The sequence below is a fragment of the Erpetoichthys calabaricus genome, chromosome 4 (genome assembly GCF_900747795.2).
Source record: "Erpetoichthys calabaricus chromosome 4, fErpCal1.3, whole genome shotgun sequence".
NCBI lineage: Eukaryota > Metazoa > Chordata > Cladistia > Polypteriformes > Polypteridae > Erpetoichthys > Erpetoichthys calabaricus.
Window position 1 is genome coordinate 195,068,868 of NC_041397.2, and position 22,826 is coordinate 195,091,693.

The 22,826-nt window shown below is 34.9% G+C and overlaps 1 protein-coding gene across 2 annotated transcripts in view; it reads left to right on the forward strand.

Moving 5' to 3' along the window:
* The window catches only part of prdm15 (PR domain containing 15), a 109,322-nt gene that overhangs the window by 38,172 nt on the left and 48,324 nt on the right, over positions 1-22,826 (forward strand). For both annotated transcript variants that reach the window (XM_051927068.1, XM_051927069.1), the window contains 9 exons: positions 135-362; positions 1,206-1,359; positions 8,195-8,316; positions 12,952-13,046; positions 13,741-13,828; positions 14,429-14,596; positions 16,038-16,132; positions 16,263-16,394; positions 20,319-20,462. In XM_051927068.1, coding sequence (XP_051783028.1) covers positions 135-362; positions 1,206-1,359; positions 8,195-8,316; positions 12,952-13,046; positions 13,741-13,828; positions 14,429-14,596; positions 16,038-16,132; positions 16,263-16,394; positions 20,319-20,462 — 1,226 coding nt within the window. The remainder of the gene's footprint in view (positions 1-134; positions 363-1,205; positions 1,360-8,194; positions 8,317-12,951; positions 13,047-13,740; positions 13,829-14,428; positions 14,597-16,037; positions 16,133-16,262; positions 16,395-20,318; positions 20,463-22,826) is intronic.

Below are 22,826 nucleotides of genomic sequence, written 5' to 3' on the forward strand. Positions count from 1 at the left end.
GTATGTGTGTGTGTGTGTGTGTATATATATATATATATATATATATATATATATATATACACACATACAAAGTATATATAAAATAAAAATATAAATTATTTATTATATTATTATATTTTTTCAATTGAACCTAGATCATCTATTGAGCCATTTGGAGGAAGTTAAAGGTGTCTGCCAAACAGTAAATGAAGTAGCGCCTGAGCCTCAGCCGGTTGTGGAAGCACCTAATGTGACCATCACTTCTGAAGCTGTAAACCCTTCAACTAGTCCAAAAAAAAAGAGTGGGAGAATACGAAAGCCTAAAGTGCCCAAAATGCCATCTGCACCTGTCTCAGTAGAGAGAATTGAAACTGAGAGTACAGGTTAGTTTGACTTTTCTCTTTATGACATTTCTTTGTTTGCTGTTACTTGTTTTCTTTTTTGAGTAATTTAGTGAAGGCATGTTTTTTAAGCTAAACCAACTTCTCACCATTTTTGTTCTGTAACTGAATGTCTGATTTCACACAATTTCTTGTTTTTTTCTGTTTGTAGTATTGTTGAGGTACTAGGATTGTTTTAATGTACAATATTAAAAGAGTATAGCAGGTTTTATGTAAATTCATATTTTTCTTTATTTAGTGCCCTTTTTGCTAAAAGCTAAAAAAGTGATTTTTATATAAACTTTATAACTAAAACAGCATTTGGGAAACTATATAGTTTGTATCAGCATTTCTGCAGTGCTGAAATCTTTTTAGTATATTTCTGTTAGCTCTAAATTAGTATACCAAAAAAAGTTGTTTTATGTTATGGAAGGTGGAAATTCGTTCAGTCAGTATTTCTTCTTCTTCTTCTTTCGGCTGCTTCTTCCATATCTTTCTGTCCTCTGCATCTTGTTCTGTTACACCCATCCACCTGCATGTCCTCTCTCACCACATCCATAAACCTTCTCTTAGGCCTTCCTCTTTTTCCAACCCATATAACATAGCTGGTCTCACTGCCATCCTGTAGACCTTCCTTTTCACTCTTGCTGATATCAAATGGAAAAGACACTAAGCATTGCAAGCTGAAGAAGAAAAGTTTCTTCTCAATCTAGCATGTGATAGATAATATCATTTTTTAAAAACATTTGATCTGGCTGATTTTTTTCATGCTTATCAAAGAAGGAAGCAGAAAATTTTATATGACAAGAATAGGTTTTATTTTTCAGAGTTTTTCTCTTTCTTCAGATAATACTTCAGCAGTTGGTGTGGACCAGATTCTCACTGTAGTTCCAGTAGATAATGCGGTGCCAGTGCTCCAGCAGCCAGAGATTACAATGGGGCTTGAAAATTCATCAGGAAGACTCCAAAGAGTTAGCCGTACATTGTTGCCTGCTACTAAGTAAGAGCATTTTATTCTGCACATCGACATTGTCATGTTTTATGCAATATAAAATTATGGAAGCAGCTTATTAAACCCACATTCCATACTTGGCTGCCAGACTTGAGATTTTTCTAGATTTTAGAAGAATGCAGTTTCTTGATAGCATTTTTTATTTGATAAAATCACTGAAAGAATTTCAAGATTACTACAAATTCAGTGTTCCCGACATTATGTGTAGTATTGCAATAGGATGTTTGTTGTACAAAAAATGCAAATTGCTATTCAGCTGGTAGTTCCTGAAACAATGTGTAAAACTGATCTGGAATTAACACATATATCTTTTTGGTGTACGAACTACAGCTTTAGTAATGCCCATTTTTGTTCAGACACCACCCTGCAGTGCAGTGTACATTGCATTATGTTAAGTGGCTTGGAAGTTTCTTTAGAAAATACAGTAACTGTGTCTCAAATTCTTAGTAATTTGAGAAACTTAGGAATTCATAGTAATTTCATAGTAACTCTTAAGCACTTCATTATAAATAAGTATCAACATTATATGTTATGTTTAGCTAGATAGAAAGGTGCATCAGAAACTAAAGTAGTATAGCAAGACGGTGAAGGAGTGACACAAGACTTTGATGCTGTTAATGAACAGTTTTGTCAGGTAGACTACTTGTAGTGGAAAAAAAAGGGACCTTTGCCATGTGAACACTAGACAGCATGTTCTGTCTCCATTTCATATTTAAAGGTCAATGCGTAGACAATCTGAATGTATTCTGAAGGGTCCTCTGCTTTGCCTATGGACCTTTGACCATCTTTATCAAAAGTGGAACATCATGATGAGTAACCTGAATAGAAATAAACCGTATAAAAGTCAATGACTTCTGACCCACATACAGTTCTAAAATCTATATGTAAAATAGCACTGGCTTTACAAGGGTAGATACACTATCAAAAAAAGAGGTTAGCCATGCACATTCTCTTTATTGTCGTAGTTTATTAATACTTTAAAAAATCTGTCGTGTATGAATAAACTGTAGATTCCTTAATAAGCAAACAAACAAACAAACAGAGAGTGGGCTTTATATCTTACACAGACTCAATGAGATCTAAAAGGTACATATTTGAATATAACCACCATAACACAAATTAATGCCATGATTTCTACTTGTATGAGACAGCCCTGGTACTGTTATTTATAAGAGATCCATAGTATTCCATTTTACTAAGAAGTAAAACATGATTGAACACCTATCAGTTATATAAACAGCTGGAGATATCTGAATATTTGGCAAGCTAAATTCCACAAATTTCCAAGGAAATAAGCTGATTTGACATTCTGATTTGTACCCCTTTTTCTCTAATATATTTGCCCATTTGTTATATTAATAGCAACCATGTGTGTAGTCAGAGACAGAGACAGTCAATTCATTAGGCAACATAAGCAGTTGCCTAGGGTGTCATCTTTTGAGGGGTTCGCCATTTATGAAAGTTAAGGGGCTCAAACTTCAGACATTGAAGGGCTCCATTTATAAAATTCAAGCGGCACACTTGCTAAGCCCAATTCGGTGTTATGAACAACAAGGGGGACTGTCCTGAAATCTCAAGGAGCACATGATCCAGACACCAAGGGTATCTCTACCCATGAAGTCTAACAAGAATATTGAATGCACACTATAAAAATGAAAGGGTGCCACAAGGTTATTATAGTTTTGCCTTTTTATATTAGTTTTTATTTCTATATTTTTTATGACCTTACTTGGAAATTCAGTTTAGTTTTAGTTTTCCTTCATCATGTATTTTTAGTTTTAGTTTAGTTTTTATTTCACAAAGACATTTCTATTTTATTTTATATCTTATTAGTTTCAGTTTTGGCAGCACGGTGGCGCAGTGGGTAGCACTGCTGCCTCGCAGTTGGGAGACCTGGGGACCTGGGTTCGCATCCCGGGTCCTCCCTGCGTGGAGTTTGCATGTTCTCCCCGTGTCTGCGTGGGTTTCCTCCAGGCACTCCGGTTTCCTTCCACAGTCCAAAGACATGCTGGTTAGGTGGATTGGCGATTCTAAATTGGCCCTAGTGTGTGCTTGGTGTGTGGCTGTGTTTGTGTGTGTCCTGCGGTGGGTTGGCACCCTGCCTGGGATTGGTTAATGCCTTGTGCCCTGTGTTGGCTGGGATTGGCTCCAGCGGACCCCCGTGACCCTGTGTTCGGATTCAGCGGGTTGGAAAATGGATGGATGGATAGTTTCAGTTTTAGTTTTAGTAATTATGGCATGGAGCTGCTACGGAGTTTAGTTTTGTGTCACAATCAGACAGAACTGTACATTTCACAGATTTGGATATGAGTTTAATGTTAGTGGAAGCTTACTACACTACATGGTTTACTATCTGGTTTTGTTTTTGTCTCATAAAAACAACCATAATCAAAACTGGATACTGAATATGAACAATTTTACACAATTTTATAATTTTTAAAATATTTTCTCATGAAAATCACGGGGGCTTAGGGAGAACATGGGTCTTAGACTTGAATCAGTATGCAGACCCCAGCTAGTTGTATTGAGGGAAACAAAGAAAACAAGCCTGTAGTGTGAAGGTTAGGGGCAGTGAGACTTGAATAGCCCAACACAGAGGACAGTAAACCCATAATGAGCAGAGCAAGAGCAGGTAATAGGAGTACGCACAGGCCTAAAACAACAGAGACAGCATCTGAGATTAAAAACAATATATACATTATCTAAACCCGTTTAATCAGAGCAGGATCACAGGAAACCTGGAGCCTACCCCAGCAGGTTTGGATGAAAGGCAGGAAAATCCCTGGCATGCAATATGAATGATAAGGCTGATGTTAAGAACAAAAATAATATGATATTTCAGCTATATATTTTGAGAGAGAGATTCAAACATTGAAGAAAGGGAGACAAATTTTAAAATATAGTTCTGCTAATAGATTACCTTCACAATATCAGGAATGTTTAGTTGTGAATATGAACTAAAAAAGATAAATTAATAAATACAAAAACCCATTAGTATGATTAGTTTTTCACCACTTGACAGACTCCATTCACCTACCTACCTTTGTTTGTATCGCTTCATTGTTAAACGATGTTTTTAAAGCAAAAGTGATTGGTCAGTAACAATATGCTGATCTTGTATTATGACCTAGTCAGTCTCTCGATCAGTGCTGTTTTATTTTCAAAAACTGGGAGTAATCTCCCCTCGACTTTCTTGTATACTCAGATATGGGGATGAATATTTGAAGAGTAAACCGCAAGACAATGATTATATTTTTATATTATGTATGTTAAGGGACCATCAACAACAAATCAAATCAAATTAATAATATATTGAACAATTATTATAAAAGTGAAGTTGAATAACTCAGACTCTCCAGCTGCATGAATAAAAAAAAAACTCGAGCTCTCTCACTGCAAATGCTGAGTGAACACCCGGCCTACGTCACCAGGCGCTGTTTACTGGATGAATATGTGCGGGCGGCTCATGGTGTGTGACTTTCTGTTTTAGAGTTAAAACTTACAAGGGTTAAAGACTAACGGCAATATTTTAGTAAATTATTATTTTATGTCAGTTAGTCTTTCCAACTACTTTAATAGTTTCGTTTAGTTTTAGTTTTTCATTTCAGTTTTGTTAATTATTTTATTTCAGTTTACGAAAATGTTTTTTTAATAATAGTTTCAGTTTTGATGTTAGTTTTCATTAACTATAATAACCTTGGGGTGCCATTTATGAAACTCAAAGGCCACTGAATATGGGCTTCAACCGGCACTGGTCGGAGGTATGGCTTAGCATCTCATGTAATGTTGTGTATCACTGGAAATATTGAAAAAAAACTTAATTTATGTTCCAGAAATAAAAGAGATACAGTAAGTACTGGCAAAAGAAAAAGATGTTAAGCTGTTAGGCAGGATGTCCATTGTTCAGTTTTGGCTCTTTAGTTAACAGATATTTTTCTAGCTTGATGTAAGTCTTCATAGGACAAAGAAGTTTTAAACAATAAATGAATAGACTGATGTTTTTCACAGTTGAGCACGAAGAAATTCACATGTTTGACCAGCAGCTGTGAAACTGCTTGCTGCCTTTTTCACTGTGACTGCCTTTCTCAGCAAACATGCTTTTGGATATGTATCAACAACCATTATAAAATAGCAAATGGTTTCTTCTGTTATGAGTCTACTTCATATGAGCAATAAAATATGTCTGAGTTGAATTTGGGAAATTGAGCAAAAAGCTGCAATTATAGAGATACGGTTTTGGTGTAGTTAGTGGCATAGAAAACATCTCTTGTTTTAAAGTTTAGGTTATAAGCAAAAACATAAGTGAAACAAAAGTAAAAAGGTTACAAGTGCATTTTTCTGAGAGCTTAAAAAGTAGTGAAGAGACCTTCCAGATCTCAGTGCTATTCTTCCCATTTTAGATGGATAGAAATTGATAAGCCATTTTGGGGTCTTTTCTCATATTCTTACATTTTATTATATACAGTAATCCCTCCTCCATCGCGGGGGTTGCGTTCCAGAACCCCCCGCGAAAGGTGAAAATCCGCGAAGTAGAAACCATATGTTTATATGGTTATTTTTATATTGTCATGCTTGGGTCACAGATTTGCACAGAAACACAGGAGGTTGTAGAGAGACAGGAACTTTACTGAAACACTGCAAACAAACATTTGTCTCTTTTTCAAAAGTTTAAACTGTGCTCCATGACAAGACAGAGATGACAGTTCTGTCTCACAATTGCAAACATGCAAATGCAAACATATCTTCCTCTTCAAAGGTGTGCACGTCAGGAGCACAGAATGTCAGAAAGAGAGAGAAAAGCAAACAAATCAATAGGGCTGTTTGGCTTTTAAGTTTGCGAAGCACCGTGCGGCACAAAGCTGTTGAAGGCAGCAGCTCACACCCCTTCCGTCATGAGCAGAGAAAGGGAGAGAGAGAGACAGAGAAAAACAAACAATCAAAAATCAATACGTGCCCTTCGAGCTTTTAAGTATGCGAAGCACCGTGCAGCATGTCGCTTCACGAAGCAGCTGCACAGAAGGGAGCAAAGTGAAGAAAATCTTTCAGCATTTTTAGACGAGCGTCCGTATCGTCTAGGTGTGCGAACAGCCCCCCTGCTCAATCCCCCTACGTCAGGATCAGAGAATGTCAGCGCAAGAGAGAGAGAGAGAGAAAAGTACGTTGGGTAGCTTCTCAGCCATCTGCCAATAGCGTCCCTTGTATGAAATCAACTGGGGGAAGCATGTACCAGAAATTAAAAGACCCATTGTCCGCAGAAATCCGCGAACCAGCAAAAAATCCGCGATATATATTTAAATATGCTTACATATAAAATCCGCGATAGAGTGAAGCCGCGAAAGGCGAAGCGCGATATAGCGAGGGATTACTGTATTCAGTTAACACATTCTTTTTTCCTTAACCTGTTTTGTTTAATAGATCTTCATTAGCAGCATTGGCTGAAAGGAATTACCCTGAAAAATATGCCAGTCTTTCACAGAGTATTTTCCTATGCATTCCTACACTTACATATACTTGGTTAATTAAGACCTGCCAATTAGTTTAATCAACATGTCTTTGACACAAAACCATAGTAGCAAGTTAAATAAAAAAGATTTCAATACAGAGTGATTTTGCAAATTCCACATGTACTGTGACCTAGTCAAAAATTGAATCCAAATCCCAGCAGCTATGAAATAAAACTCTAAACACTGTGATGTTATAGTTAAATTCAAAACAACATGATCTTAAAAACGAAAAAACCTTTACATAAGTACATGTAGTATATATTGGGGTTGGAAGATGGATGACCACATATCATTCTTAAAATTTCCAAATTCTTAAAAATTTCTAAATATTAATAATAAAGAATATGATATAATTTCCCAATGCCAGAGTGTACCTCCATCTTTGAAATTGTACCATATGCTACAGTACTGCTACTGTTAGACACTATATTATTTCTTTAAAAATATATATGTAATTCATTTTTAAATTACATTTACCAATTACTGTAACTCGTGCAAACAATGAGTACCTTATCTACATTCTTGTTATCTTGGTGGCAGAGAGTGGTGATACATTGCAATGTTGACCACACACCCAATTTGTATTTTGTACACGTGAAAATACTGCTACTACTTCCACTACTAAATTATTGTAATTAAAGATTGTTTTTTAATGTTATGAATCTCTGAGAGTGAGTCTATAGCAAATATTGTTTCAGGTGAAAAGTATGCTCTGTGCAGAATTCATCACAAACTTAATATATTGGATACTATGCCCTTTTTATTTACAAGTTGCCTATCAGTTTCTGTTTGTTTATTGCCTCCTTTTTCACCTACTTCTTTCAGGAATTGTTGTCACTTTGACAGAAATAATGGTCTTTATTAAGGAAGCTTTTATGTGTCCTTTTACCATATACCCTTGTGCAAAATGGGCTGTTTACAATTAATTTGTGTCTTTTAGTCACACTAGGGCTATAGCAGCATGTTCATGATAAATGGAAAGAAAGTCTTCCGTTTTACTGTCTACTGCTTTTGTTAGCTTCCCACAGTAATATGAACAAATTAAGTATTTTCGTATAGACATTTTTATTAAAAAAAGAAAAAGGGTATTTTTGTTGTTCATTGTTTTGTCTTATTCATGTGTCTTTTGTTTCTTTATTGTTACATTTTTTTATGCTGGGACTTGCCATTTACGATCATAGATTCCTTTCAGCAAGATAATCTGCAGTTCCTATATTGCTAAGAACTGGTTTAGTTAGTTAACCCTATTAAGTTAAAAGTTGTAGCTGTCTGGCCTAAAAAACCCTAACCCTAACCCTAATTTAACTGGTTCTTTTCAGGAGTGGCCTTCACAAGAAGTATATGAAACGTGGTGGAGAACATAAGCGAGTTTATCAGTGTACCCTGTGCAATAAAGTCTTTCAAAATAGCAGTAACCTCAACAGACATATTCGCTCACATGGTGAGTATTTTTAACCCTTGCAATGTCATCAGGTTAAATTTTATCTGGTTTTGTGTTTGAAATAAAAAAATTATTCTAGAGTGCATTTGCTCAAGATGAATCTTTGTGACTTTTCGTACATTTACCCAAATGATTAAAACTTAAAAAGATGGAAAGGTAAAACGTTTTTGTTTACTTCTGTTTTCGGCCATCTTTGACCATTGACTTTAATGAATTTTACTCTCCATTTAGGGTAGCTTGTTCACAATCTATAAAAAATGTCTTAAATGTGATCTTTTCAGCTCAGAAATGCCAAGGATTTTAGGAACATGCGCTTACTTTATAAACATCAAAAATGTTTTGAAATGTCACAGTTTTGCACAGCTGCTGCACATTTTGAACACTGCCATGTCCTACAGTTATGACTCAACATATGCTTTTGTGAATTTTACAATCAATTTAGGGTAGCTTGTTTTTTTTCACAGATTGTAAAAACAAGCTAAATGTCACATGTTCTACAATGTTGTGAATGGTATTTGCCACATCCTAATATCCTCTGTTTTTGTCTATTTTACAAAATTAATGGCATTAGACCTTTAGACAAAAAAACTTGAGTTAGAACACAATACAGTTTTTAAAACATTGCTTTCTTTATTCAAGAAAGAAACTTTTCCAATACCCCTATCTATCATGTGACAAAGTAATTGCCCCCATGGTTTCCATACTTGTTTGTAGCACCTTTAGCAGCAATATTCACAACTAAACAGTTGCTGTATTTTAAAATCAGTATTTCACTGATTATTACTGTTAAGGTGTTTTATCCCATTTTTCTTTGCATAGCTGCATAAATTCAAACACATTACCTATCATTAATTGGTTGTTTTAAGTCTATCTATAACATCTGTACTTAGTTCCAGTAAGAATGTTGATGAGGCTACTCCAGAATTTTAATTGTGTTTCTTCTGAGCCTTTCATTTTGTGTTTACTGGTTATTGTTCTGCTGCATAACCCAATTGTACTACTGCTTCAGGTCATGGACATACTGTATAACTGGACATTCTCCTTAAGAATCTGGTAAAGTGCAGAATTTATAGTTATAGCCTACACGATCACACTACCACCCCCACATTTTGTATTGTAGATATAATATTCTTACTGATGAATTCTGTATTAGCTTTATGGAAGAAACACGGGACCTGTGTCATCCAAGAAGCTCTTTGTTTGACTTATCTATCCATAGAACATCATTCCAAAAGGTGATCATGCAGGTATTTCTGTGCAAATGTGTTGTAAACACTGATGGTACTCTTCAATAGCAGAGGTTTTTTTTCTTTTTTTCTCCCATGAATCCCATTATTGCTCAGTCTGTTTTGTCTCATTGAGGCATGAACACTGACCATATAGTAACTTAAGACCAGAGAGGCCTGAAATTATTTGAAAGTCCTTCTGGGTTTCTCTCTGACTTCTTAAATCCGTTGTCACTTGGTCATTTTGGTTAATTTTGGCATGGTTTCTCTGGGAATTTTCACCACTGTTACAAATGCTACCCATTTGGAGATAATGCCTTTCACTTTGGTATGGCAGAGTCCCAGAACCTTAGAAATTGCTTTGTAGCCCTATCCTTATTGGTAAGTTTCAATGACTGTTTTCCCTCCTCTCTTCTGGAATTTCCTTTGATCAAGGCATAGTGTTCTTCTGAAACCTTGTTGTGACTTCTTCACTCTCATGGTAAGAGTCAATGTATGATGCGGTTTTGTGAGATTTAGATTCAACAGGGCTGGCTGTGCTGAGCCAACTATTGTCTAATTATTAATTAACTTTGGTCAGCTGTTTGAGTGAGTAAATTTGGGGGCAATTATCTTTTCACATAGGCAATACAGGTGTTAAATAATTTTGTTAGTTAAATAAATTAAGTAGAAATTTAAAAATGCATCATATTAGCTCTCTTCCCTTTCTTCTTAAATAATATGCTACCATGGCTGTCCGTTTGCCTGTCCAGGATTTTAAATCACCTGTAGCTTGCAAACTGTTTGACCTATTGATCTAGAATTTGGTACACATACACTATGTGACGTCTACTATCCGCTTTCTGGGTGATGATTGATCTCCAAGGTTATTCCTCTTTTTATTTTTATTTTATGTTATAGTAGAATCAACTCTCGGCAGCGGCCAGCAGGGCGACCGTATGGCGCATGTGTACGGGCGCTGTTCTCATCCCTACCATCTTCACTGTCACTTCCCCTACCTTCATATCTTAAATCATTCTTGAAGCAGATTGAAGACTTAAGTGCCAGCTTAAGTGAAAAATTAAGTAATTGGAACACAAACACTGACTTAATCAGTTTTAACACGAAAAGATGCCGACAAAAGAAGAGAAGAAGTGGTCTGCTAGGGTGGAGAAAAGAAGAGCTGTTCACGAAGCAGCAAGCGCATCAACCTCTGAGCAAATGAATGCTAAATGTAGAGAGAGAGAGAGAGAGAGAATGAAAACTAGGAAAGCTCAAGTCAAGTGTATTCAGTTATCGTGCGGTGTGCCATTACTGGAATCTAATATTACAGTTTGTCTAAAGATCTGAAGCCGTTCATTATGCCAAATACACAAAAACACAAGATAACAGGAAAGGGGCAAATATTTTCCACAGCACTGTAGTACAGGTCAAGATGGTCAATCAATATAAAATCGGTTTCGGAAGAAAAATTCATTGTCTAGGGCACATAATAAGGTTAACACACAGCATCCAATCAGCATTTGAAAACATATTAAGGGTTAAGCAATTGATGACCTTTTTTTTTTATCATTTAAGAAATACAGTACTGCTTAAGTGTTTGTGGATTCAATTTGTTTACTGTATATAATAAACTATTGAGACAATTGCTTTATTAAAGTTTTCTGACTAAAGCTGTAAGTCAGATACACGTATTTTAGGATTTTAGTTTTTCAGTTGAACATTTTTAAGTTTTAAGCAATAAAAACAATATTCCTACTTCCTACTATAGTTTTGTTTTTGTTTGATCTATATATATAAAGGAGAGTTGGGATCCGAGAGACTGTGTTTAGATAGTTTATGTGTTTGTGGAGGGATGAAGAGTTAAGGCGGGTGTTGGAGTCACGTGATCATCTCCCCTCCCATTCACCTCATTTCATTCACTTCATTTCGCTCCGAGCTGAGCTCCGCAGCTGACGTGGTCTTGCCATTTTTTTTCCTTAAGTGTTTAGTCGTTTCTCCTTTACTGATTTAGTAGACGCACTACTTACTGAATAGTATTTTTTCCTTTAGTGTTTCTACTTAGTGTTTCTTAGTGTTTAGTAGACGCGGTGTGCGAAAGGAGAGTTGGGATCCGAGAGACTGTCTTTGTGTGTTTGTGGAGGGATGGAGAGTTAAGGGGGGTGGGGGAGTCATGTGATCATCTCCCCTCCCATTCACCTCATTTCATTCACTTCATTTCACTCCGAGCTGAGCTCCGCAGCTGACACGGTCTTGCCATTCTTGATTTGCTTTTCACATGGCCAACTATATGTTGCATGCTCAAGAGTAAGCTCAGCGCACAGCTTGGTCATATTACAACCAGAGGGGCGAACTGACAACATGGTATACAAAGAGATCCTTAACAAATAATTATTGGTATATTTTCCCTCATTTATTATTTTAAATTTTAAAGCAGTACTTTGCCGCTGCGAAGCGCGGGTATTTTGCTAGTCATAATATAAATCCATACTTGTTTGTTTGCAGTGTGTGATATTACTGTATATGATATTATTAAAATAGTTCATTTTATATTAAAATAAAATATTTTAATTTTTATTTTACATTATTATTATTATTATTACTAGTCATTTAGCCCATTACAATAACGGGCACTAGAACAGTAGTGCATAAACATTAGTAGGAACAGTCTACATTAAATGGCAAGGGTCTTTGACCTCATTCTTTTTATTGGTCGTATTTTTCTTTCTTTCAGCCTTTCTTTTGTTGATGTTTACTTGCTGAGCTGACTGTTCTTCGTGGGCTGCCGCCATGTATTGTGTGTCTTTAATTTTCTGTGACAGTAATACTGTCTTGTACGTCCGTAATATACCTTTAATTTTCTCTGGCGGTAATACAGGCGTGCGCATCGGTAATATGCCTTTAATCTCCTCTGACAGTAATACTGGCTTGTATGTGGCTGTAATATGCGTCACTGTATTGTGTACCTTTAATTTCCTCTCGCAGTAATACTGGTTTGTATTTCCGTAAAACGCCTCTAACTTTCTCTGACAGTAATATTACGCATCGCACCGTGCCCCGCGCATGCGCACTTCACCAGAAGCCCCGCGCATGCGCACTTCACCAGAAGACACACACACACGGACACCTGGACGCACAAAGGGATTTTATTAAAGAGGATTCACTAATAATATTGTTTATTCATTGTAATAATTTATATTAAAATGAAATTATCTGAATGGAAATTAGTTTTTTTAAATCTACCTGAAGGAATGCTACTTAATGCTACTTTCTGATATAAAATGACCATAAAAATATATTCCTCTAATATAAAGCATGGATGAAAAATATATTGGAGTTGTCAAATCTAAATGAAAAACATGACACTTTTTTCATTTAGTAATAAGACATAGTCATTAGGAAATAACTTGTGACAATGATTGCGTTGTAGGTGACAAGCTATTCAAATGTGATGAATGTGACAAGATGTTTAGTCGCAAAGAAAGCCTGAAGCAACATATCTCTTATAAACACAGTAAGACTGAGGTATGTTTTTTGCTTTTATATCCTAATATTTGTAATTATCTGATTATTTGAAGAAGTTAATGTTTCTTAGTTGCCCTAACTAGTTTAACTTAGTTTTATTAAATGGGTGCAGTACAGACATAGAAAATTAACAAGGAGGCCTTAAGAGAGTATACATGTGACACTTGAAGATCTAGGTTCAAATTAATTTTTAGCTCAAGTAGGGAAATGGGTGACTAGCAGTTCTGTCATGAGTATGACGTCAACAAGTTTATAATTTTAGGATGCTCGTGGATGAATTTTTTCAACCTTGTGCCATTTGACCATTTCAGCTTCTCCACTGAACCCAGATAAGATAAAGTAATCTGTGGTAAAACCTCTCCAAAAAATCAGAGCTTGTGTGCTTATGTGCTTTTGAGCTGGCTAAACACAACTATTTATGTGTGCAATTGTCGAAAGAAAGAGCTCTATAGGATACAATTAAAATATTTTTCTTCTTTTTCTTTGGCTGCTCCCGTTAGGGGTTGCCACCGCGGCTCATCTTCCATATCTTTCTGTCCTTGTTCTGTTACACCCATCTCCTGCATGTCCTCTCTCACCACATCCATAAACCTTCGCTTAGGCCTTCCTCTTTTCCTAATTAAAACAAATATTCATTATACTAATTTCTTTACATATGTACTATTTTTTTTTCTTTTTTTGTAATTAACCGCAGGTTGACTTGGACTATAGGTTCAAATGTGTTATATGTGAGAAGGCGTTTAGAGTGGAAAGTGCTCTTAAGTTCCACAATTGTAGAACAGGTTAGTGGGATGTTTATCTGTCTTCATTTTAAAATAAGAATCTTTTCTTAACATTTCATTTACGGCTTCTTTTTTGTCACAGTGATTTGCCTATAGGCACAGAATTCTGGGTGTCTTCTTGTTTTGTTTAAATGAACAGCATCATTGTGTCTTTATGAGTTAACATTATTGTTTTTGACCTGAAGCTAAGCATGTTCAGGCCTGGCCAGCACTTGGAGGGGAGACCTTCTAGGAAAAGCTTTGGTTGCAGCTAATGTTTGGTGAGCGTACTGGCCCAAAAATGGCTACTGTTGCGTCATCCATGTGGATGCTACACATTAGTGGTGGCTGAAGTGGCTCCCCTCTCACTATGAAAATAAAAAGCACTATATACATGCAAAGAATTATTATTATTATTTAATTAGCATGTAGTACTCATTGCTTTTTAAAGTGCTATTTCCTGATTTCTTGAAGTATTGTATTTTGCTGGTTAGGATCTATTTTATGTTAATGTAAATGTGGTTTAGCAAAATAAAGAATTTATGATTTTGTGAGGTTTCTGATTAATTATTTGAATTAGTCCTGTTAAGGTGCAATATTTATTTATTCTTCTTTACTTAGATGACAAAACATTTCAGTGTGAGATTTGCTCTAGATTTTTCTCTACAAATAGCAACCTTTCCAAGCATAAGAAAAAGCATGGTGAAAAAATGTATGCTTGCGAGATCTGCAATAAAATGTTTTACAGAAAGGATGTTATGCAAGACCATCAAAGGAGGCATATTGTGGGTAGGTGTTGTTCACTTGGTGTTTTTTTTTTTTAATCAAAGTCTCTTTGTTAACTTGCCACAATGTTTCACTTTGAGAGAAAATGTGAATTATGGAATTATCAATTATTCTTTTACTGAAAGACATACAGGCAAAATATTGTTAAACTGGTGATCTTTGGACTAGTCATTAAATTGAATTAAATAAGTATGTTCTGCAGAAATCGTATATGGATGGAATTTTTTAATCATATATGTACATTTAATATAAACAAAAAAGCAGATATTTAAGAAATAGACTTGTATTTTAATTTCCAAATAGCACCTGATAAGAAATCTGTATGATATATGATAAGAAATCTGTATGATATATTTAAGCACATTCATTAAGGTACAGTAATCCCTCCTCCATCGCGGGGGATGCGTTCCAGAGCCACCCGCGAAATAAGAAAATCCGCGAAGTAGAAACCATATGTTTATATGGTTATTTTTATATTGTCATGCTTGGGTCACAGATTTGAGCAGAAACACAGGAGGTTGTAGAGAGACAGGAACGTTATTCAAACACCGCAAACAAACATTTGTCTCTTTTTCAAAAGTTTAACCTGTGCTCCATGACAAGACAGAGATGACAGTTCTGTCTCACAATTAAAAGAATGCAAACATATCTTCCTCTTCAAAGGAGTGCGCATCAGGAGCACAGACTGTCAGAAAGAGAGAGGAAAGCAAACAAATCAATAGGGCTGTTTGGCTTTTAAGTATGCGAAGCACCGCCGGTACAAAGCTGTTGAAGGCGGCAGCTCACACCCCCTCCGTCAGGAGCAGGGAGAGAGAGAGAGACAGAGACAGAGAAAAACAAACAGTCAAAAATCAATACGTGCCCTTCGAGCTTTTAAGTATGCGAAGCACCGTGCAGCATGTCGCTTCACGAAGCAGCTGTACAGAAGGTAGCAACGTGAAGATAATCTTTCAGCATTTTTAGACGAGCGTCCGTATCGTCTAGGTGTGCGAACAGCCCCCCTGCTCACACCCCCTATGTCAGGATCAGAGAAAGTCAGCGCAAGAGAGAGAGAGAGAAAAGTAAGTTGGGTAGCTTCTCAGCCATCTGCCAATAGCGTCCCTTGTATGAAATCAACTGGGCAAACCAACTGAGGAAGCATGTACCAGAAATTAAAAGACCCATTGTCCTCAGAAATCCGCAAACCAGCAAAAAATCCGCGATATATATTTAAATATGCTTACATATAAAATCCGTGATAGAGTGAAGCCACGAAAGGCGAAGCGCGATATAGCAAGGGATCACTGTAATAGGAAATAAGTGTCTGTGTCTTACACCGTTTTTTTAAATGCAAACTATTTTAGTTTGTCTGTAAATTAGTAGTAAAATTTGCATACAATAACCAAATGCTGTTTGTTATTTGTATGTTTAATATACTTTAAATGGTGCACTTTTAATTCACAAGGTCCAAAACATATGAAAAGGGAAGAACTCGAAGCAAATGGCGAAGAAGTTAGTAAATACAGGAAAGAGCCTTCAGCCTGTCCTGTATGTGGAAAGGTAATCGTAGAATTATTTAAATGCCATATTAGCTTGTGAAAGTGGTGGACACCTACCATTTTACCACTATTATTTCCTTATTTTTTCTAAATTATCTGAAGTAATTTCATTTTTTCCCCTCTCTGTTCAGGTATTTTCGTGCAGGAGTAACATGAACAAACATCTCTTAACTCATGGGGATAAAAAATACACTTGTGAGATTTGTGGTCGTAAGTTCTACCGCGTGGATGTGCTACGGGATCATATTCATGTGCATTTTAAGGTCTGCAGAAAACTGATTTTTTTTTACATATGAAACTACATAAACATACCCTAATAAACATACATTTATTTTTACATATGTATGTTTATTATTTAAGGAAACTAAGGGCAGAATGTCTTAAAAGTATGTCAAGTAGTTGTTCTTAATAAAAAAATAATAAAGTGTACTTACTGAAATAAAAAAATCAGAGTTTGTACTGCCAAGTATAGTATATTTGTAACCAATGAAAATTATGAAAAAGTTACAAAATGCAATCATGGTATAACATTCAGGTGTGCTCATGGAACTTTGAATGTTATGGAAAATAACCTGCATTCTTTTTTTCGAAGTTGTTTTTAGTGTAACATAAACACTGAGTACTTTTTTCACTGAATGTATAGTGGCTTACAAAAAGATACTTGAGGGTTGTCCTCCCCCATTCATGTCTAGATAAGTTAAATTACTTTTTTTTTTTGCTTGCCTTTTTACTTTTGTATTTACGAAGATCATTTTACCTGTTACGACTTCAAGCAGCAGGATAAATGATTTGGTATTGCATCATTTTCTGCACGCTGTTGATGTGATGGAAACTTTTCACCCATGTGGAAGACTGCTGTTTTACCATCAGGAGTGGGTATCGGAATGCGTAAAAGAGAGAAATATAAAAGTGAAATAATATATTTCAAGTTGAATTTAAAACAGTAAATTAACCGGTAATTGAGATCACACAATTTAAGATAGACAATTTTTAAAAATTGACAGTGCTTTTTAAATAATGACAACAATATGTGCTTGGTATTTAAGTGCAAATGCACTATTTCCCACATTCATCTGCTCTCCACTAGCTTTTTTAAGACTATTTTTTTTTAAAATGTCAATACTATATAACTCAGGTTTTTTAAAATTTCATTTTTTTTTCATTCAAAAAATTATTCTGTTTTCAATTATTCACTGAAAAATTAACATTCCTGAGAAATTTCTTTCACAAATAAGTGATAATAAGCCCACTAGGATCCAAGTTGCCATATGTAGACACAGACAGATATGACAATGAATATAGGTGTTTCACATTTGTCTTTATCCTTTTACACTAGCTTGTTTACTCCTTAGTGGATTAACAGAAGCGCATGTAAAGTTGCATTTCAAAAATGTTAGGGGCATGAAATTAAACCAAAGTGAAAATTGTATTTCAGGTTAACACCATTCAAGACTAATTTAAAAAAAAAATTGTGATGCTATTAATGCAAAGCATTTTTAAATTAGTGATGTTATTGTGATGTAAACATTTTAAACAATTGTTTTATGTAGTTTTTTTAAAAATACCATGGAGAGTGGTGGCCTCATTGTTTTTTCTTTGGCCATATATTCTGAACCATGGCCATATATTCCTTAAGCTATAACCCTTGACATATTTTGAGCTAAAATGGGACTTTTAATTTTATAAACCATGTATAGTTACTACATTATCAGAACAGCTATAAATATAATAATGTCAGCATCATGATATACTGGAAATAATTCAAAGAGGAATTTAGAAATTCCATTTATTGTCAAAATTATGACAGACAAAACATCATTATTTTTCCTTCTTAACATTCAACCAGTTGCTAAGGCACACAAGTTTGTTCACATTTTCAGATGCCAGAGTAGCTTTTTTTGTGCACAGTATGAAAAAGAAAAAAAGTCACCTGCACATTTCATTATTGAACAAGAGTATCACTGGCTGATTTTGAAATGCTTACAAGAATAACAAACATCACAACATCCCAAATCTATTGTCAGGTTGTATGCAGGTAATTGTGCTTGTTTGTATTTATTAATATTAAGTTTCTATTTTATGCTATAAATAACATTACTTAGCAGAGCATTGAATTGCTTCTGTGATTTCTCGTCGGGTAATTTTGGATACTTGGAGTGAGTGGGCAATTGGGCAATTGCCCACACATGTCTATACTGCTGCTCCAATCCTGTGACATCTTTTGAGAGTAATTGTCACCTCAATCTCCAATTCTGACTTTCATTCTTTCAGTGAATCCAAGGTTTGATTAGGCATTCCAGACTCCCTTGGGCCCCCTCTGATTTGTACACCTTATAAATATTGCTTTTATTTAAAAAACTTTGTTATTGCATGTAGAAGAAATATTTTCTTAATGTTCTGCTTGTGTGTTAACAGCAACGTGAAATACTTAAGTCACATTTATTTAAGTAAGGTCAAAACTAGGGCTACAACTAACAATTATTTTGATAATCAATTAATCTGGTAATTATTCTGCCAATTAATCGATTAGTTGGATTGTAAAAAAAAAAAAAAATCATTTGAAATGAAATGCATACTGCATGAAATGGAACTTTTCACCAAATAAAGAGATTTGTATAAAATTTCAGAAACTTATTTTTTTAAATGAACTACTTATAGGTATTTTGTAAAAAATACAGATTTTTATACAGCATGTACATAATAATACATTGAAAATAAATAGTAACAAATAGAAATAAAACACTTAACCAGAGCCAGTAGTGCTACTATGCAATGAAAACACACACAGGCAAGATTTCCTTAAAAAAATCATCATTTTTCAATAAATGAACTACACTCGCAATTTGCCTTATGAATTAAAAATTGAACATGTAATTTAAGTTTTTATTTTTTTCAGTTTCTTGCAAAGCATTATGTGAATATCTCACCACCAAATATTCCAACACAGAAGAATCTGTTGCACCATCATGACTTTTTTTATAAGTCTACAGTAATGTTTGAAATTAGTTGTCATATGCTGGGGAAATGTCCAGACTATCTGCGGCATTTCAGTTGCTGACGGAAGTGTGCTCTTAGATTTTCATGTTTGAAAACTGTGATCCTGCCATACAATCTGTTTTACCAGCTACAATAGGCTTGCTACAGCAGCACTTGCACATTATCGTGTCTTTCTCCTGATTGTTTAAACGCCATTTGAAGTCCAATAGCCAACTAGGCTTGAACTTTTGCTTTTCCACCCCGCTCCTGCCTTTTGACTCCGAATACATGATACTGCTTTCAGTCATGGTTGATGTACTGTGAGATTCACAGCAGCACTCTCATTGAGATTTTGATTTCATTTGCACATGAGACTGAAAAGAAAAAAAAAAAAAGTTTTCTGCTTGGAGAGGGACTTGGGTTTCTTCACAACCATTTTTTGTAAAGACGCATGTTAACGTTGCATGTGAATACAAGCGTGTAATGCAGCACTGTAATTTAGCAAATATTGCAAATTAAAATCTCAATGTTTACTAACTAGTGGCTAATGACACATTTTTATACGCCTATCATGAAACTCTGCCACATATGTTATTGTTTTATTTGCATTATTGGTGGCTGGACATTGACTTGAATTGTTTCTCACTTCAAACCAGAAATCATATCATTATGCTAGCCTAGCAAAGGTTGTATTCATATCATGTGTATCACATAGTGCTGAAGTAACTTTCAACTTACAATGATGACGGAGTGTCTTACTCCTTCTTGTTTAAATGTTTGTGTATCTCTGTTGTGCTCCCATGCCATACGAGGTCAGAACTACAAATTTTGCAACTCACAATGTTTTCCTTTCTGCATTCAGAATAACTCTGGAAATCTAAGGTTTTACACTGGCTTTTCTGGTACTTGCATGCTGTCTGCTTTTTTTCAAATGTGTTCACAACTTAATGAAGCAGTGCCGCAGTGGCACAACACACGGTGTGCAACTTAACGTAATCAACTAATCGATGAAAGCGATCTTTGCCAATGTTTTTAATAATCAATTATTATTGATAATGATGACTAGTTGTTGCAGCCCTAGAACAAACATTTTATGTCTTTGACCTAAGGAACTGGGGTTTTGAAAGTATGCTGGAACTAAATTAAAAGATTCAATGCAATTATGCTATTAGTAGCAAGCTAAAATTGGTTCGTCCTCCTTTCTGACTCAGGATATTGCTCTTATGGATGAACAACAAAGAGAGGAGTTCATTGGCAAAATTGGCATTTCAGTTGATGATGATGAAGATGATTTTGAAGAAGATAAAGAGGATGATGAAGTAGAGATTCATAAGTACAGCTGCAAAAGATGTCAGGTAACTAAATGAGTGGGTGTGTTGGTATTGTGATAGACTCTTGTAAACAATTCTCTGTCCAACATAGCTTTGACATTTCGTTGATCACTCGGGGTTTCTAGAATTTCAAATATGCACAAGCTTGTTATTAGGTACTAGAAAACCTTAGCAATTTAGCGAATTAGGGGCAAACTTTTACCTTGCATACCATTCTGCATTAGTGTATTTTCTTATAGTAATTAACTCCATATTTGATTAGATTAGATAGACTCCCTGCACTGAAGAGATTACTGGACTAGTGGAGCATTTTATGTATGAGATTATGTTCCACTATTTGACTGCCATTGACTTAAGATTCTCAGATTATTTTCCAGCAGATATTGCTAAAGACATGACCTTATTTCCCACCCTGGCCTTCTTCTATACAAATATATTTGAAAAATGCAAAGCTATATTGGTAACTAGGTAAAAATAAGCCTAAAATAGTTTATAATTCTAAACCAACAAAAGAAATTCTCCACAACATACAATATGTTCAGATTTATTTAGGTTAGCTTTGGCCATTGAAAAATATGTTTCAGAAACTAATGAAAATATGACTACTTCTGTACCTTTAGCAAGTTAGACAAGCCACTCTCACAAATTTTTAGGGTAATCAACAGTTTTGGATGTTGCATATAAAGTTGTGGTTGTTGTGTATTTATTTTTTTATATAATAAAGGAATAACAGTTGGTTTATGTATCATTATTATGGTAAAATATGATGTTCAAGCATCCACATTCTCTTTGTCAAGTTGGAAATTTTTCATCCTTGAAACTAATTTGCAAGTACACATCTTTTGATTAATAATGTTCTTTTCACCAGCAGAGATTAATTTTTTTAAATCCTTCATGGTTTAATTTAGCAAAGTGGGAAAGTCCTACTCTTCTTTTACAGCAACTCAAGGTTTAATATTGGCAATTTTATACCATTATAGAATTAGTTGGGAAGTAAAGACACCTGATTATTGCATGCTTTGAGAGCTCAATGATGTGGCCAATTAACTGTCAGATAAGTGAGTGCAAGATTAGCCATGATAAAAGGATGTATGTTTTGAATTTATCCTTATGAACATAGAAAAAGGATGGTTGGATAAACAACTATATCTGACAGCCATATTCAGTTCAGTATCACTGGGAGTCAGTGCTTATTCTGGTTAAACTGGGTGCAAGATAAGATCCAACCTCACACACATCCCTGTATCATTCCAAAATAAAATGTATGTAGTGTTTCAAAACTTCCACATTGACCAGTGGCTTGTAATATTTCAAGGCACTACTCCCCAGTAATACAGTTTGCACTTTGTTAATGGAATCATATAATCTCAGAAATACACAGGGCTACTGAAATGAAACACTTAATTGCTGAAAACAAATCGGCAAACACTGCAAATTTGTATTATTCAATTTTTTTAACTAAAGTAATGTTAATTAGTTTAATAGTATAGCAAATGTGACTAAAGCATATATGAAACAACACATACAGTATTTGAATGTTCTGAGGCTGAATGGAATGCTGTAGGAGTAATTTATTTTCAGTTAGTTCAATGACTAATTCTACATTGAGTACACAGGCATAAGTAACAACAAAATCTGATCAAAGTAGCTTGAAAATAAAAAAGACATTTCTGATATATTAATCTTAAAGTTTAATTTCACAAAGGTGGCCTTTAATTTGGGGCAAATATACAAATAAGGGAAATATTTGGAAAATGAAAGTATTAAGTATATGACATTGTTGTTAACCAGACAATATCTCATTCAGGAACTGATAAGAACATAAATCACATCACAGCAAATGTCACAAACCTGACAGTGATTTTTATGATAAACTTCACATGAAAATTGTATTGTTACAAAAGAGTTTATGTAAATAAAAACATCCTGAGTTACCTTGGTATTAATTATTTCATGTGAAAGTGATATAATAATGTTTTGTTTTTTTAAATTGATTTTAAGTAGTGTTTATTTTCATTGACTGGAGAGAAAATGTCAGTAGAAATTTAGCATCTGCACATGTTAAAATAAATCAGATAATCCATGATGATCACATTATTCTTTATGCAACCTACTATGACATCTCCCCTACAATTTGTTGTTAAATTCAGGAAAAAGCCATGCTCAGTTACCATATATAATTATATGTTATAATTATATATTATAATAACCTGATATATGAAAGAGTATGATATATAGGACTTGAAGCCATTGGTGCAGTGGCACAGCTGACAAATAAATAATAAAAGTTTGCCCCAAAAAGCAAAGTTCTCTTAGGACCTCACTAAATAAAAATGTTGAAAAGAAAAATGCTAACTGTGTACATGGGTGCTCTAGTTGTATGGATTC